The sequence below is a fragment of the Nyctereutes procyonoides genome, unplaced genomic scaffold, assembly GCF_905146905.1.
Source record: "Nyctereutes procyonoides isolate TBG_1078 unplaced genomic scaffold, NYPRO_anot_genome, whole genome shotgun sequence".
Classification (NCBI taxonomy): domain Eukaryota; kingdom Metazoa; phylum Chordata; class Mammalia; order Carnivora; family Canidae; genus Nyctereutes; species Nyctereutes procyonoides.
Window position 1 is genome coordinate 6,931,805 of NW_026575126.1, and position 18,820 is coordinate 6,950,624.

The window sequence follows — 18,820 nt, forward strand, 5'->3', positions numbered from 1 at the left end:
AGAGAGTTAATCCTATAAATCATTTAAATTAGAGTCCAGTGGAGACACTGTAAAAGAACATGTCCCAGGAGCAGAAACATGACATATGGGATTTGGGGTCTACACTTGGATGAGAGAAGGCTGCATTACAGGGAAAGAAGCTCAGTGTTCTCTGTTTTTACCAAGGAGTTTAGTTTAAAAGGGGGTGGTAGTTATTGAGTTGGCAAAGGAGTGGATGGAACATGCTAGAATATTTGTCATCCCACAGCGCCATCCCTTTCCTTTATGGTTTCCTTGGTACTGTTCTCTGACAGCAGAGAAGCCAGAAATACACATGATGAATGCCCTTCCTTGGAGGGCTGTGGGCTAAAACCTGCCAGGGAGGTTTGGAAGGTAGGGAAGAGGCCATGATTCACTGTGTGAGGCCTAGTGCATAGACAGACCTGGGGTCCAGGACAGCCTCAAAGGGGATCCTGAGAGCTGTTGGCTTTGCTGCTGCCACCTGAGACAGCAGAGGATTTCCAGATGTTCCAGACAATTCCAGGGGACCAGTGAACTCTTGAGAATCTCAGACTTTGGCTCTCCGAGCTGGACTGGGGCAGCTGCACCCCTGACCCTTACTCCCCCAGTTCTCCTTGCTCCTGTACATAACCCTCCATACCCAGACACATGCCCGGTCTCCTGCTTTCCTGACTACCCACTGACCAGCAATCCTGCTGCCTGGTACCTTTCGACCCACCATACCTTCCAGGAGCTGCTTCTTCTCAACTCTATCCCATGGGATCTAGATCACCCAAGCTTATTCTCAGCTCCAGGGATGAGGCCAGATTGGCCCAAGCTCTCTGTGCCCCAGTGATGGCTCAGGAGTGGATGCCTACCCAGCTTGGCTAGTGAGTGAGTACAGGAGGCAGGGTCTTGACCACAGTGACAGTTTTCAAGAGTTTTTTGGGTGACATCTGGGTGAAAAGTTCCCCCTCCTATGGACACTATATAATAATGGAGGGATCAAACTTCTGTGGCCAGTTGATTCCAGGAGGGAACCCACCCTGAGGTTCATACAAACTCAGGAACAGCATGTGAGAAGGCCACAAAGAGATGGAACTTCATCTCTCATCAGTCAGACCTTGGAATCCACCCAGCCTTTGGACTTTTAATTTCCTTGTTGGTAAAGCCTATTTGGGCTTCGGTTTTGGATATAGCCAAAAGCATCTTGACTTATTAAGTATTTTCATAAGACTCCCTTATTTGTGGATTCCTTTTTTTTTTTTTTGAGATTTTATTTATTTATTCATGAGAGACACACAGAGAGAGGCAGAGAGAGACACAGGCAGAGGGAGAAGCGGGCTCCCTGAGAGGAGCCTGATACGGAAATCCATCCCAGGACCCTGGGATCACTCCCTGAGCCAAAGGCATACACTCAGCCACTGAGCCACCCAGACATCCCATACTTGTGGATTTCTTGACTAAATATATTCACATTTGTTTCTTCTCAGTAAAAGTCAGATTTTAAAGAGGCTGTACATGTAAGATTGATAGTTTTGTTCCACTTGTTCTTCTGCTGTCTGGTATAAGCTATCACATTCTCCCTGTAATGTAAGAGCTTTAAGAATTTGATACCCATAAGTATTTTTTCCATGAACTACATGAATGTTGACCAATTCCAGTGCAATCAACAATAAAATTGGGTAAAGCACAGGAGACAGAAGCTTATTACTACTTCCTTTGCCTGGAGCACAACCCCCTTTCTACCCACTGCTGGTGTCTCCGCTCCACAGAGGCAGCAAGCTGGCTGCACATGTGGGTGCAGTGTGTGCTGATGTTTTGAAGCCCAGTGAGAACTTGGAGAATGGTTCTGAGACAGAACAAAGTTGGGACGGGGGTGCCACAGAATTGGCAGATCACCTGGGGCCACTTCTCAGCGGGAAGACTGTCCAGGTCACTAACAACACAATGATTCTCATATGGTGATACAGCTCATACATGATATTTGTAATTAAAGAGCCACAGGCATTTGTTTCAGAATTACTTTCTAATTTGGTTGCTTCCTCAGCTTCTTCAGGCAAAGGCAGGAGGGGCCAAACTCTCTAATGATGCCTTCTCACAGATAAGCATGTTTTTGTTTTTTTTTTTCAAAGATTTTATTTATTTATTCATGAGAGACACAGAAGACAGAGAGAGGCAGAGACATAGGCAGAAGAAAAAGCAGGCTCCATGCAGGGAGTCCAACGCGGGACCCGATCCTGGGACTCCAGGATCACGCCCTGTACTGAAGACAGACGCTACACTGCTGAGCCACCCAGGCGTCCCTCAGCATGTTTTTTAAGCTAAGAAACTGGATGGAAGAGACCACTGTAGTTTTCTGCAAAACCAATTGTTTTATCACTGCTTTTTCCTTAAACATTGTTAATAGATCTTCGTCAATGAATCTGAGTAAAAGTACAATGGAAAATGCAAGCAATTGATTTATTGCTTCTTTTGGAAATTTGGGTAAGTTGATTTTCCCATGGCTTAAATGATCTCTTCTATGGGGACCCTCCTCAATGGTTCAGGAAATCCCAAAGAAATTCCATTGCAGGCTCTCCAAGGAAAAGAAGAATTTGATTGATTTTTACCATCATTCAAGTGTTTTGCCAATATTTCCTCACAGGTGGTATAAAGAGCTGTTGACTCAGCAGTCAGAAGTCTTGTGGACATTTGTTAATGGCAAAAACTCTCCTAAGTCCCATCTCTAGCTGTGTCAATAACAACATGCACCGTCGGCAAACCTGTGTGACTTGGCTTGATTAATGCAACTTCTCAGTATGGCAATATGATTTTAAATATAAGAGTGTATTTCTTCATCACTTCTTTTAACATTGAAAGTACCTCAGAAGTAACGTCAGGCAAAATAGCCAAAAGGTTTGTAAGAGCTATGAAAGGTCGGTATGCCAATGGAAATTTAGTTTGTTGCAAGTAACTCTTCAGCTGACCCAATCCCACTGTCAACAGTATCATCACTGAACAGTAGTTCGAAGGGATTTCTTGATGGGATGCAAACCCATGCCATAAGATGTTACGTAGGTTGAGTCCACATAGAGATCCAATGAAGACTTTTCCACCGCAGACTGCCCGAAGACCCGAGCAAGCTGCTTAGATGCAAACAGATCTCTTAAAAGAAGAAAGGGGCATCCCTGGAGTACCTGAGTGGCTCAGTCACTTGAGCATCTGACGTGATTTTGGCTCAGGTCTGATCTCAGGGTCCTGGAATAGAGCCCTGCATGGGGCTCCTCACTCAGCGGGGAGTCTGCTGCTTGGAATTCTCTCCCTTCTCCTCTGCTGCTACTGTGCCCCCTCCCCCATGGCATGCGCGCGCTCTCTCTCTCTCTCTCTCAAAAAAGTAGTAAATAAAAGAAAGGGGCATTCCTTGCCATTCAGAAAAAATATATCACCCAAAGCCTGTTCTCAACACGCTGTCAGTTTCATTAAGCTAAGAGAAATAGCAGGAGATTGAAGACTTTCCAAAGCATCAAATATTTCAAGAAATAATTCTGCAAAAGCTTTCCACTACAGCCATGGTGTATATTGAATTTCAAACTGCCCCTTGGTCAGAGATAACAAATGTGAGTGGACCAGCTTTACACACAGGGTCCAGCAGCCTCAGGCTTTCTCTGTAATGCAGACCCTGGCCTGATCCTATATAAATCCCAGAGTCTGTGATTGTCTTCCAGCATACTTCATCCCTCTGAGTTACAATGCTATTGGTATCACAATTTTCTCTGACTTCAAACTTGAGTTGACATATCATGTCATAGACTGAGGGAGAAACACAAGTGGTAATAGGATCCTCTGTTAGCATACTGTGTATTCATGAATTTCAGCCTGGAACTTAGGAAGTAAGGGAGGAACTGGTCCCTGGAACAATGTGGGGTTGGGGCAGTGCCAAGAAGAAGGAGGGCAAGGGGTACATCATCGGAGTCAAAGTCAGATGCCTGTCTTCTCTAGTCGTCCATGAGAGGTAAGGCCAATCTGCCTCTGCGGGGACGCCTACACAGTCACAATGGAGGACCAGGAATGGTGGCCTCGAGCCCATATCAGGGCATGCCTTCAATCACACCGCCAGGGCCGTCTTGCTAGAAGAGTGTGGCCAGTGCTGCACCTCCTCTAGCCCCTACCACAGTGGGCTTCGGCAGACCAGGAGTGTGCTCGTGTGTGCATAGGCACCTTGGCTCACATCTGCTCTATGTCCATGACTTCCAGCTCCTCTCATCCAAACAGTTTTGAGTGGGGCCCAGGTGAATACCTGAACAGAACGGAAAGGCTGACCATCTTGGGAGTTAGAGGGTTACTTCCTGACTGCCTTCAGTCGAGAATCATTTTTCCTGCCTTTGGACTAGAGTTGAAACGTCAGCTCTTTCTGGATCTTGAGCCTGCCAGCATTAGGACCAAAACTATACCATTTGCTTTTCTGGTTCTGAGGCCTTTAGACTCAGACTGGAATGACAGCATCGGCTCTCCTGGGGCTCTTGCTGATTGTAGACCTGGGGATTCTTCACTCCATAATCATATGAGCCAATTCCTAATAGTAAATCAATCACTCTCTCTCTTTCTCTACACACACACACACACACACACACACACACACACCCTATTCTGTTTCTCTGGAAAAGCCTGACTATTACAGATTTTGGTATTGAGAGTGGTTCTAGAGCAACAAAATTTTAAGGATGAATTTTCTGAATCAAATCTGGGATTTTTGGAATTGACTCTCTAGTCTGATTAGATTTATTTTATTTTTATTATTTTACTCAGACTTGTTTTATTATAGTGCATGGTCTGGGACTGGTGGGAAAGGGTAGATATAGTAGAAAACCATGGCCCTGATTAGTATTGGATGTCCACCCTAATGGCCATGATATGCTAATGGTGCCACCACTCTGCATCATGTTTTTTCTGATGCCACCCATCGGCTCCCAATCTCACATTTCAATCCTGAGACAGGAAAAGGTACTGAAGAGCATGCAAGCTGCCATGCCCACTGCACAGCCCATCATAAAGCCCATCTTCATGCGGTTGAAGCACCTTGGCTGGGACTGTCTGTAGATCCCTACAGCCACTGGCATCCTCTTAGCTAGCGTTCGGGTCTCTGCACCGTGGTACCCCGACTTCACCTCTAATCTGATTAGATTTAAAGATACTGATGACTCTATTTCTGGTAGTAAAGAGTAATAGTTGGTTTGACACAAATTTTGAATATATTAATGTTATTATGAACATGGTCCTTAGCTTCTAAATGGTTTACTGAATTTCTAAATATTTTCCTGTTGCTTTATAAATTTGATTTTATTTTTTTAAATTTTTATTTATTATTTATGATAGTCACAGAGAGAGAGAGAGAGAGGCAGACACAGGCAGAGGGAGAAGCAGGCTCCATGCACCAGGAGCCCGACGTGGGATTCGATCCCGGGTCTCCAGGATCACGCCCTGGGCCAAAGGCAGGCGCCAAACCGCTGCGCCACCCAGGGATCCCTAAATTTGATTTTATATTCCTGTTTATTAAGTAGTTTTTTCATTTTTATGTCCTATACATCTTGCCACCCACCTTACATGACATCAGCTATTTGCCAGCCCAAATATTTTCTTTTTAATATCTTAACATTTTATTTTTCCACTTACCACATATTTATAATTTTTCCTGGTAATATATTAAAACATAATCAATTATTCGTATCTCTATCTAGTTTAGTAGCTCAGGACTGGAAACCATGTGCTGGTCATAAGTCACTTGAACCTTCTGCATCAATGTCACCTAAAATACTTCTGGAAAATATAGTTTCCTGAGACTCCACATTACAACTACTGATTGAGAATTCTGGGGTGGGGGTGGGGTGGGGTGGATAAGTACCAAGAATTTGCATCTTTAACAAGCTCCTCAGGGGATTACTAAAGTTTAAGAATCATTGTCCTAAACATTATGCTCAGCCTTTTCTTTTTTCCTTCTAAGTACCTAACCCAAACACAAAGCAAATATAAAAAATAAAAACCTTTGTGATTTGAATACCTAAGACAAACCATTGATTGTACTTTCCAAAAAATAGTTATATGATGGGAAGCTACTTTTAAACTAAAGATTTTTTAAAAGTTGAAAGAAATGTTATGATTTTGTTTGTAGATTACTTTTCTAATAAATGATTACCTTGACAGCTTTATTTCTGGTAAGCCTCAACTTTTGATATTTTTTTAGGATTTTATTTTTAAGTTTATTCTCTTTCCTGTAATGTAACATATATGTGATGTGTAAACATAATAAACATGTTTCTTTCATTGAATATAAATTTGCAAACATTTGAGATGAATTGACCATTATTAGTTTCATTCCTACACCTCTGCCAAGCTACTTGAAAAATCAAACAAAGTTTTTTTCTAGTTCATTTAAAAAATACTGACATTCATTGTTATATATTCTAGGCATTTACACTGTTTGCTACGCATTTCCTGGAACTATGTCATATAGAGGCCCTGTATCCTAATGTAGAAAACATGCATTTTGAAGTTCAGCATGTAAAGGACACTTCAAGAAATAAAGAAGCAATCTTGTATACCTACAAACTTTGTAAGGGACTCACAGAAGAGAAAAATTATGGTATTGCATATAGAAATTATGTAATAACTATTGAAACTCTACATATTCTCATAAATCTTCTCCCCTTTACTTGGCTATCAAGCTAAGCAACTTTTCCTGTCATTCTTTTCAGTATTTATGCTGTAAGACTGTATTATCTGTGTCAAGCTCACATTTTATGCATATAAGCTGATATTTAAACTTATATTAATCAATACTTATGTAGAATTACAACGCATGAAAGTCCCAGAAGTATGTTTCTATTCTTAGAAAAATATAATTTAGCTTATATTTGCAAGTTACAAATGAATTGGAAATTGTATATTTCTTACACACTTTTCAATAACATCTGTTTTCTTCAAATGCAGGGAACTACATAATCTAAAGTCTTAGAAGGGACTGTATTATCAAACCATATATGATACTTGTAAACTTGATTAGATATTTTCTATCTAAATTGTTATGTGACATGTATAAAATCTCACTGATTCAGAAAATTTTTAACTGATCTATACATATAAAGTTCCTAAAATTATTTTAGCTATGAATGTACCCTTTGTGAGGGGGGAAGGAAGCATCTTTGATTTGCTATTTGAGATAGGAAATCAACTGCATAACTTAGTTTGTATCAGATATTTAATTTTTATAAACTTTAATTTCATCTATTAAATGGGGATAATTTTCCATATATGTAGGGCTTTTGAGGATTAAATGAATTATTAAATATAAACTGCTTAACGTAGTACTTAGCAATTAATAACTTCTCAATAAATGTGTTAGTGTTGTTTCTACTGCCTCTAAAGTAGTACTGTTAGCACACAGTAGAGAGCCTATGTGGCATTTATATAATAAAATTAAGCTTAGGGAACATGAGGATACTAGATAGTACTTGGAATTTTCATGAAGAGTAGTCATCTACAGTTATATCTTGTGAGAAATCTCTCTCTTAGTGATCTGTTAGTCAGGTGAACGTTAACCGTAGGGTTATTTCTATGACTAGGGTTATCTCCCCTCCCTTGGAAAGTTCATATCCTTTGATCTTTTATTAACCAACTGCATTTGTAGTTGCAATTTCGTTGTTATTATTTAGTTTTCTAATTACCCCTTTTCTTTTCCCTGTCATGTTTTCCCTACTGTCTCAGAGGTATGTTGAGAGGTAATTGATATTCTAATTTGTCATGTCTTAGGCAACTAATTAAATCTTATAATTAGGAAATTGTATTGTATATTCTATATTTAGTCATCTAGAACTTTGGAAAGCTTAATTTTGAGAATTGTTAAGTAGTTTGGAAATGCCTGTATAATAGAAGTTTAAATCTGTGAAGAAAATATTATTACTGCTTAAAATAAACATAATACTTGCAATAACAACATTGAAGCCCCATTGTATATAATTTTAGGATTAAAAGCTGCAGAGGTGTCATCACTCCCACCATCAATTGTCTTGGATGCCAAAGAAATCACAGCTCAAATTACCAGACAAATTTTGGTAAGAAACTTTTGAGCAATAAGAATTGGTTTTCCTATTCAAGAAAATACTTTTAGTGTACATTTTTATAGTGGTGTTGTATCTAAGTGTATAATAATACTGGTAATTAAAACATTTAAAATAAAAACATAATTTTAAATAAGGCAAATCTTTTTTTATTTTGCACTTTTTTGGTTTGGTTTATTTCAACCTTTCCCAACAATTTTTTTTTAAATTTTTATTTATTTATGATAGTCACAGAGAGAGAGAGAGAGAGAGAGGCAGAGACATAGGCAGAGGGAGAAGCAGGCTCCATGCACTGCACTGATTCGATCCCGGGTCTCCAGGATCGCGCCCTGGGCCAATGGCAGGCGCCAAACCACTGCGCCACCCAGGGATCCCCCAACAAATTTAACTAATAAGATAATAGACAAAAGTTAAACAGTTCAGTTCCTATAGTACTTATAGTTAACACTAACTTTATGATGAGAAAATAAGGCTGTATAAAGTAAGCATTAAAATTCACAGGGTGCCTGGGTGGCTCAATCAGCTAAGTGTCTGACTCTTGATTTTGGCTCAGGTCATGGTCGTGAGATCAAGAGTTTTTAAAAACTCTTATCCATAATTTCTCTTTCTTCAGTCTCATTGTTCGTGTATAGAAAAGGCACTGATTTCTGGGCATTGATTTTGTATCCTGCCACACTGCCAAAATGCTGTATGAGTTCTAGCAATTTTGGGGTGGAGTCTTTTGGGTTTTCTATGTAGAGTATCATGTCATATGCAAAGAGGGAGAGTTTGACTTCTTCTTTGCCAATTTTAATGCCTTTTATTTCTTTTTGTTGCCTGATTGCTGAGGCTAGGACTTCTAGTACTACGTTGAATAGCAGTGGTGAGAGTGGACATCCCTGTCTTGTTCCTGTTCATAGGGGAAAGGCTCCCAGTGTTTCCCCATTGAGAATAATATTTGCTGTGGACTTTTCGTAGATGGCTTTTAAGATGCTGAGGAATGTTCCCTCTATCCTTATACTCTGAAGAGTTTTGATCAGGAATGGATGCTGTATTTTGTCAAATGCTTCCTCTGCATCTATTGAGAGGATCATATGGTTCTTGGTTTTTCTCTTGTTGATAATGATCTATCACGTTGATTGCTTACAAGTGTTGAACCAGCCTTGCATCCCGGGGATAAATCCCACTTGGTCATAGTGAATAATCTTCTTAATGTACTGTTGGATCCTATTGGCTAGTATCTTGGAAGAATTAATATTGTGAAAATGTCAATGTTACCCAGGGCAATTTACACATTTAATGCAATCCCTATCAAAATACCATGGACTTTCTTCAGAGAGTTGGGACAAATCATCTTAAAATTTGTGTGGAATCAGAAAAGACCCTGTATAGCCAGGGGGATATTAAAAAAGAAAACCATAGCTGGGGGCATCACAATGCCAGATTTCAGGTTGTACTACAAAGCTGTGGTCATCAAGACAGTGTGGTCCTGGCACAAAAACAGACACATAGATCCATGGAACAGAATAGAGAATCCGGAAGTGGACCCTCAACTTTATGGCCAACTAATATTCAATAAAGCAGGAAAGACTATCCACTGTAAAAAAGACGGTCTCTTCAATAAATGGTGCTGGGAAAATTGGACAGCCACGTGCAGAAGAATGAAACTAGACCATTCTCTGACACCAGACACAAAGATAAACTCAAAATGGATGAAAGATCTAAAATGTGAGACAAGAATTCATCAAAATCCTAGAGGAGAACACAGGCAACACCCTTTTAGAACTTGGCCACAGCAACTTCTTGCAGGATACATCCATGAAGGCAAGGGAAACAAAAGCAAAAATGAATTATTGGGACTTCATCAAGATAAAAAGCTTCTGCACAACAAAAGAAACACCCAACAAAACTAAAAGGCAACCTACAGAATGGGAGAAGATATTTGAAAATAACCTATCAGGTAAAGGGCTAGTATCCAAGTTCTATAAAGAACTTTTTAAACTCAACACCAAAGAAACAAAAATCCAATCATGAAAGGGGCAAAAGACATGAATAGAAATTTCACAGAGGAAGACATAGACATGGCCAATAAGCACATGAGAAAATGCTCCACATCACTGGCCATCAGGGAAATACAAATCAAAACCACAATGAGATCCCACCTCACACCAGTGAGAATGGTGACAATTAACAAGACAGGAAACCACAAATGTTGGAGAGGATGTGGAGAAAGGGGAACCCTCTTGCACTGTTGGTGGGAATGTGAACTGGTGCAGCCACTCTGGAAAACCGTGTGGAGGTTCCTCAAAGAGTTAAAAATAGACCTGCCCTACGACCCAGCGATTGCACTGCTGGGGATTTACCCCAAAGATACAGATGCAGTGAAACGCCGGGACACCTGCACCCCGATGTTTCTAGCAGCCATGTCCACAATAGCCAAACTGTGGAAGGAGCCTCAGTGTCCATCGAAAGATGAATGGATAAAGAAGATGTGGTATACAATGGAATATTCCTCAGCTATTAGAAATGACAAATACCCACTATTTGCTTCGACGTGGATGGAACTGGAGGGTATTATACTGAGTGAAATAAGTCAGTCGGAGAAGGACCAACATTATATGGTCTCATTCATTTGCGGAATATAAAAATTAGTGAAAGGGAATAAAGGGGAAAGGAGAGAAAATTAGTGAAAATATCAGTGAGGGTGACAAAACATGAGAGACACCTAACTCTGGGAAATGAACAAGGGGTAGTGGAAAGGGAGGTGGGTGGGGTGTTGGGGTGACTGGGTGATGGGCACTAACGGGGGCACTTGGTGGGATGAGCACTGGGTGTTATGCTATATGTTGGCAAATTGAACTCCAATAAAAAAAATTTAAAAAAACTATTTTCCATTATCATATATAAGCCTCATGACTCTCCGTGAAGCAGTTAGGCCTTTATAATATAATATTAATAATAAAGCTGTGTTTTTTTACTCACATTTTTATAGCTGAGGTTCACAGAGGTTAAGTGTTTTGCTAGGAAGCAGTAGATTCAACACTGAACTCAAATCTATTGACTCAAAATTTGGAAACCTTTTTTCTTAATATCAGGTTGCTTTATGTTTTAAGAATGCAGTGTGTTTAGTAAACTAAGGTAGGTGCATTAGGAGATCTTCTTCAGTAGTAACAGTTGCCTTTGTCTTTTGCTCTTTCTTAACCTGCTTTCAGTTTTTATTGTATCCGTTCAGTCTCTTGAGCTCCTGGACTGACTTTATGACTTGACTTGCCTAATCCGTCATTCGAATCCTTTTAATCCTTTAATTTTGGCAGTGTTGTGCTTTACCTAGGTCCTCAGACTTCATCTTGCCAAATTCCAATTATGACAAGCCTTCTCCAGTTGCTTTCTAGGCTTTAGCTTTCCTAATAATGATTCTCAAAATATATTCAAGGCAAGTAACTTTATCTACTGCAAATTCATATATTCTACCTTTAGTCAAATATTTTATTGGATAATTTTCCCCCTTTTATTGATCTGTATAGTTCCTTTACCTCAACTCTCTCAGAACATTTCTACTCTTCCTAAACTCTCAATGTCCTCACTCTCTATAGAAAATTCACTTCCTATACTTTTTGAGAGGCTTGAGGTTATCTTGATGAATCCTTGAACTTTTGGTCCTTAAAAACTCTATTTTGGAATTTCTGTTTTTCACCCAGTTTTCTTCCTTTCTATCTCAGAGGAAGAGATTACCTTTCAACTTATTTGAGGTTAAGTTTTCTACCTTCTTTCTTTCCATATCCAATAAAATATAACTTCATCAGTTTCTTTTCTCTCTTTTTAAAAATATTTTATTTTTTAAATAACCTCTACACAACAACATGGGGCTGGAACTCACAACACTGAGAGCAAGAGTCACGTGTCCTACTGACTGAGCCATCCAGATGTCCCATTTTTTTTTAAGATTTTTTTTTTTTTTTTTTTTTAAGGATTTCTCTGTATTGAACGTGGGGCTTGAGCTTACATCCCTGAGATCAAGAGTCAGGATATGCTCCACTAACTGAGCCAGCCAGGCACCCCTTGTTCCCATTCTTCTTTTTGCATCCTTATTGTTTGTTCACTGGCTTTTATTTTTCTAATGAATACGCTTAGGTTTTTTCCTAAGAAATCCTTCTTTATTATTTTACTTCTCAAAAGATACGTCTCTGCTTTTTACTGCCAACTTCTTAAGAGTAATAACTACTTGCTTCTTCCATATTCCACTTGCAAACTAGATCTCTTGTTATCACACCAATGAAACTTTGTAAAATACCAATTAATAATAAACTCTTAAGGCCTTTTTTTTCCACTTATCTTCCTTGGTCTCTCTGTGATATTTGATACTGCCCCTCCTTTCCTTTTAATAATTCTTCCCTGTCTTGGCTACTGTGGAATTGTCCTTTCCTGGATGTCTTCATTTTCCTACCTCTAAATACCCCTTTTTTCTTTCTTCACCAGTGCTTTTTTTTTTTCCAAAATTTTAATTAAATTCTAGTTAATTCGTACAGTGCAATATTGGTTTCAGGAGTAGAATTTAGTGATTCATCATTATATACAATACCCAGTGCTCATCATAATAAGCACCTTCCTAATACCCATCACCCATCTAACCCACCCCCCTCCATCTCACTCCATCAACTGTCAGTTTGTACTCTATTGTGAAGAATCTCTTATGGTTTTTCTTCTCTTTCTCTCTTTTTTTTTTACTCCCTCCTGTATACTCCTCTGATTTGTTTGTTCAATTCCACGTATAAGTGAAATCATATGATATTTGTCTTTCTCTGGCTGACTTATTTTGCTTAGCATAATGGCTGAGTAATATTCCATTGTATATATATACAACCTCTTCTTTATACATTCATCAATCAATGACACTTGGGCTCTTTTCATAATTTGGCTATTGTTGATATTGCTGCTATAAAAATTGGGCTGCATGTAGCCCTTTGAATGTGTATTTTTGTATCCTTTGGGTAAATACCTAGTAGTGCAATTGTTGGTTTGAAGGGTAGTTCTGTTTCCTACTTTTTGAGTATCCTTCATACTGTTTTCCAGAGTGGTGACACCTTACCAGTTTGCATTCCTGCAAACAGTAGAGGAGGGCTCCCCTTTCTCTGCATCCTTGTCAGCACCTCTTGCTTCTTGTGTGTTAATTTTTGCCATTCTGACAAATGTGATATGGAATCTCTCATAGCGGTTTTCATTTGTATTTCTCTGGTAATGAGTGATGTTGGGCATCTTTTCATGTGCCTGTTAGCCATCTGGATGTCTTCTTTGGAGAAATATCTATTTATGTCTTCTGCCCATTTCTTAACTGGTTTATTTGTTTTTTAGGTGGTGAGTTTAAAAAGTTCTTTATAGATTTTGGATACTAACCCATTATTAGATATGTCATTGGCAAATATCTTCTCATTCTGTAGGCTACCTTTTAGTTTTATTGATTGTTTCCTTAGCTGTGCAGAAGCATTTTATCTTGATGAAGTCCCAATAGTTGATTTTTGCTTTTGTTTCCCTTACCTCCAGTGACATGTCTAGTGATAAGTTGCTGTAGCTGAGATCAAAGAGGTTGTTGCCTGTATTCTCCTTTAGGATTTTGATGGTTTCCTATCTCACATTTAGGTCTTCAGCCATTTTGAATTTATTTTTGTGTATTTCACTAGTGCTTTTTATCATTTCACTCATTTAACGGAATTTTCTCTAAGATTTTGCCCTTCTTTCTGTGTTTAAAACTATATTCTTGGTGAGGTCATCCCTTCCTTAGCTTCCATTTTCACTTCTTGACTTTGAATCTATATATTTTTGTCTGTATTTCTTCTTGAAATCTCAATTTATGTTTTTACTCTTTACTATAAGGAGCAAAATTAAATTTATAATCTGAAAAATCTTCTCATTTCTTTGTGTTTCCAAATCTCCTAGTGACCCATTAGAATCATCTTTGAATCCTTAATCACTCCTCATTAGGACTATGCAGTAGATTCTCTCTCTTTTTCAATCCATCCTATAAACATCTACCAGATTGTCTCCTAAGCAAAACTTTTATCATGTTTCTCTGTTCAGAAACTTTTGGTTATTTCTTACCAAATTAAGGTGAAACTCCTTAGCCTAGTGTTAAAAGTTTTCTATGAATATTTCTCAAAATATAGTCTTAGAATTACTTACATTAGAATCACCCACGATACTAGGGACTATCCTAGATTTTCGAGGATTTCCTGTGGCTTAGGAATTTACCTTTTTAACCAGTCTTTAGATGATTCTTAAACACACTGTTTGTTAACTGCTGCTTTATTATCTCCATTTGTTTACTAGCCCTTAAATAACCTTATATAACATTTCACTACTTAACTATAACCTATATTTCTGCCACATTTTTTTGTCGTTTCATCATTTTGACCTGTATACCAGGATTCCTAATGTGTCCACTCTAGCTGTTTCTTCCCTCCAGAATGCCCTTCATTCTACTTTCTATCCATCGAGTCATTCCAAGTATTCCATCTTACTTAAGCTTTTCTTGACTAGAGCTGGAATTGAGTTCCCCTTCCTCTTAGAATTTTGAATCTCTCTCATGAACTTACAATTACCTTAATCAGTTGCTTATGAATATGTCTCTTTCACTATAATAATATGTTTCTTTCATTGAGCCTCTTGTGTTCCATTATCATGTCAGGTAGAAAATTTTGTATCCCCCATAGACATAAACACAAGATTTGGAGCCTGGAATATAGATTATAATAGATATTCAGTAAGTGTTTGTTATTTAGATAATAAACTGATAGTTGATCATTCAGTGTATCAAATAGATAGGTGGGTGAATATATGGTAATTCTGATTTTACCTCATGGAGTTGTATTCATTTTTCTTACAGTGAAAGAAGAAAAATATATTGAATTACTTTCTATTGAGAAAGAGTTGGAGGGATTTTATTTCCCTTAGTAAAGGGAAATTCACTGACTTTACATTAACCGTTAAGATTGAAAATGCTAATTCTCCTGTCTAGCTCAGGAAATGAGATGGATGAAGAATTTTCCAGCTGTACTCCTATCTCTGAAGTACTATTCAAAGACTGAATATATAAAGGTCTTCATAAGTATTAGAAAATTCCTGTTTTAAACATTATTTCTTGGGCATTCTAAGGATAGTTTGTTAAGAATTGGCATAATTTCAAGTAGCTATTTATGGTGCTTATTTTCAAAATGAATTTATCCCTCAGGCAGTATATTGTCTTAGACCCTAGTAGTTTCTATGTATGAAATCTCTTGAGAGACAAGCAATTTACTGTTGACCCGTTCTGTCCACCAGATTGTCTGTTGGGGAATTAAAGTAGGAGATAGAAGAGTAGTACACTTGGGGGACATTTAAAATGAGTATTGCATAGCAATGAACTATTATGTTAAGTAAGAAATTTGACCTATTTAGCAGACTTATTTCATTGAAAAGTGATTTTCAAGAATATAAGAATATGTCATAAGACTATGTCATAAGAATATGTCATAAAGTAGTAAATACTCATGAAAAATTTTATTCTTTCAAAACAATATTTCTTTATTTTTTCTGGTATATTCTTTGCTAGTTGGATGGAATTGACTTAACCAAAGGAACTAGTTGCCTTTGGGTTCTGTATTTCTATGAAAGGGAAGAGAAAATTGCTAAACTTTTAAAACAAAGTCATAGTAATCATATTTTAATTTTTATCTATATTTTTTCAATAACAGCAAAACCAACGGAGTACCCCTGAGATGGAAAGACAGAGAGCTGTGTACCATCTAGCTACTAGACTTGTTCAAACTGCTCGTAATTCTCAATTGGATCCAGACAGTTTACGAATGTATTTAAGTAATCTCAAAAAGAAGTATGAAACAGATTTTTCCAGGGCTGAACAAGTTTCAGGAAAGACTGAAGAATGACAATTCACATCATGTAATAATGAAATAATATATCTCAATATGGGGAAGCTAGAATTCATTTTTCCTAAGAGCAAAAGAAAATACTTGCTAAATTTTGTATCTTAATGGAAAAATTACATTATATTAACCTCATAATTATATATTATGTATAAGAAAATATTTGTTATAACTTAACGTGAGAACCGTTAAAAGGACTGATTTTTATGTTAGAACAATGTCAGTGTAACATGACAGTTTTTTTCTTATTTATGAAAATTCATATTATTAAGTCTTAGGTGTATTTATACTTACAAGTTATGGTTTAAAATGTTATTGTAAATACCTTAGTTTAAAAATATTTTTTCCAATCATAGGTGAGTTCTTTTTACACTCTCTTCTGAAGCAGTAAGACCCTATGACTCAATAATTTCTTAATTAGTATCCCAGAATTCCATGCTTATGAAGTTTGTTAGAACAATACTGGAAATTTTAGACTATTCTTTTTGACATTGAGTATAGTTCTAAAGGGTGATAATAAACAGATATTTTGTAATTCAGAAAATGTTTTTTGGAAGGGGGAGTTGTCATCACCCACTCTTTCAGTTTTCCAAATACCAGGCATTCCATTTTCTACTCACCAAACTCTTTTCCAAGTTTCATTTTTGGTCATCTTTTTTAGGCGAGTAACCAAAGCAGCCAAAAGATAATATTGATTCATTTGGCTCAGGAAGCATTTTATAGAACTGTTTTTCCATAGGCATGTGGCTTACACCACCATTTCAGAGTTTACCTGAAGGTCATTCTTGTTTCATAAATGGACATAAGAAAATGGAAAACAATCAGTTAGTTGGTCAGTAACTGTAAAGAGCAGGGCTGTTGTCTTCTCAAATACCTTATGTCTACAATTCCATCTCACTAGATGGCTTTTTTATTATCTCACCACAAAGGCCCAAGATAGGGAAGTTATTCTTTTCTTGGACAATTAAGTATCTGGAACTCAGGGTATACATTCAGTAAGCTGGAGAATTCATAGTGATTTGGCCAAAAAAATATATTCACAGACTGGTTAGGGTCCTGTTTTTTTGTTAATGTATGCATATTTTATGAAATCTAGTATTTTTTGCTTTATTAAATTCTAAGTAGTAAGATATATTGAAAAAGTTGTAATTTGGATGACGTACATACTTTTTTGAACTGTAAATATAAATTAGTATTTGTATTTAAATTTGATACATGTTAAACATCCCATTAGACTACTTATATTCCCTATTGTCATGTTTTACAAAGTACCACAATATTTTGAATTTGACCATTAGCCATGTTTTAACTCACAGTCTTTGAAATGAGTTATATTTTATGTAGTCATTCCTAAAAGTAGTTAGATAATTTAGGTTTGCAACAAATTTCTAAAAGCACTGGGTATGAAAAGGGCATGACGGATTGGGAAGAAAAGGGAAGAAGCAATAAAAAGCAGAAGGGGAGCATGCAGTGAGAGAAAAACAGGCATGCAGACATAAGTGCAAAGTATTAAATATGCAGAATATCCTTTCTTTACATATATTAAGTTCCCTTTAGATTTAACCCCAATATTAGATTCCACCAGACTTTATTTTTTTTCCACCAGACTTTTAAGAAATTTTTCATTATTTAAATCTTTTGATGCATAAACTGTAGCCAGCTGATTAATCTCTTTTATTTTAGGTTTAGAATACTGAAATTAAAATAGGTTTATATATTCTTAAAATTAAATTACTTTTTCTTCAATCATTTTGTGTGTAGCCAAAATATACAAAAAAGCAAATTAAATGAAGATATAATTATTACGTTATGGCACTATAGAATAGAAAGGAATACTAGAGAGACAATTCATTAATTTTAAGGTCTATTTACTCTTCAGTACCTTTTCACTTTGCCTTTCTCTAAAATTATAGATCATTATCTCATTATCCAGCCTTTTAAGATAAATGTTCATAATGTCACAAATTCTTTTAATTTCCACCTCAAAGTCACTTTTTTAGTCTGTTCCACCTTTCTCCTCTCATAAAGTACTCTTTTTCAAGTCCAGAGTTAAGGAATGTGGGAGCAGAAGAAAAAGGCAGCTTATACTGATGTCTAGAAAGTAGTGCATTTGTATATTTCAAAATTGGCATACAATAACATTAACTTTTTTAATGTAAAATTTTATGAATTTTAGCACATATATGGATTCATGGAACCACCCTGACAATCAGTTTCTTCACCAAATACCAGACAGTTCCATCACATTCCCATCATTCCCTTAGTGCTGTCCCTTCATTGTCAGGTCCTTTCCTGACCCCTAACTTTAACCCAGCAATCACTGGAAATTAAGCTTTCTATCCCTATAGTTTTATTTTTTTCCATAATGTCCAACAAATGGAATCATATAGCATGGAATCTTTTGAAACTGGGTTCTTTTACTCAGCATAATATTTCATAGAATTTGTCCATGCCATTGTCCCCTTTTATTGCTGACTAGTATTTCATGGTTTGCACCATAGTTTACTCATACACTCATTGAAAGACAATTGGATCTCCAGTTTTTGGTGATTATGAATGAAACTATTATAAACATTCTTGTATAGATTTTTGTATGAGTGTTAAGTTTTCAGTTTTCCATAGGCTAAATAGGAGTGGAATGGCTCTGTCATTTTATAAGTTATGCGTTTAGCCTTATAAGAATTCACCAAACTATTTTCTAAAGTGGCTCTTTATATTTTGCATTCTTGTCAGCCTTGGACGAGAATGTCCCACATGTTCTCTAGCAGTTGGCATTATCAGTTTTTTTTTTTTAATTTTTAGCCATTCTAATAGGTATGTAGTGAGTAATGCATTTTTTAATTTTAAAGCTACTCT

At 37.1% G+C, this 18,820-nt stretch overlaps 1 protein-coding gene and 1 pseudogene across 1 annotated transcript in view; one reads left to right on the forward strand and one right to left on the reverse strand.

The window, feature by feature from the left end:
- The window catches only part of MSH4 (mutS homolog 4), a 77,530-nt gene extending 61,563 nt beyond the window's left edge, over window positions 1-15,967 (forward strand). Inside the window, 3 exon segments of the mRNA XM_055341005.1 lie at window positions 6,424-6,598; window positions 7,978-8,066; window positions 15,776-15,967. Of these exon segments, the coding sequence (XP_055196980.1) occupies window positions 6,424-6,598; window positions 7,978-8,066; window positions 15,776-15,967 (456 nt within the window).
- Window positions 237-3,456, reverse strand: LOC129519261 (endoplasmic reticulum membrane-associated RNA degradation protein-like; annotated as a pseudogene).
- Window positions 15,968-18,820: the final 2,853 nt, after the last annotated feature.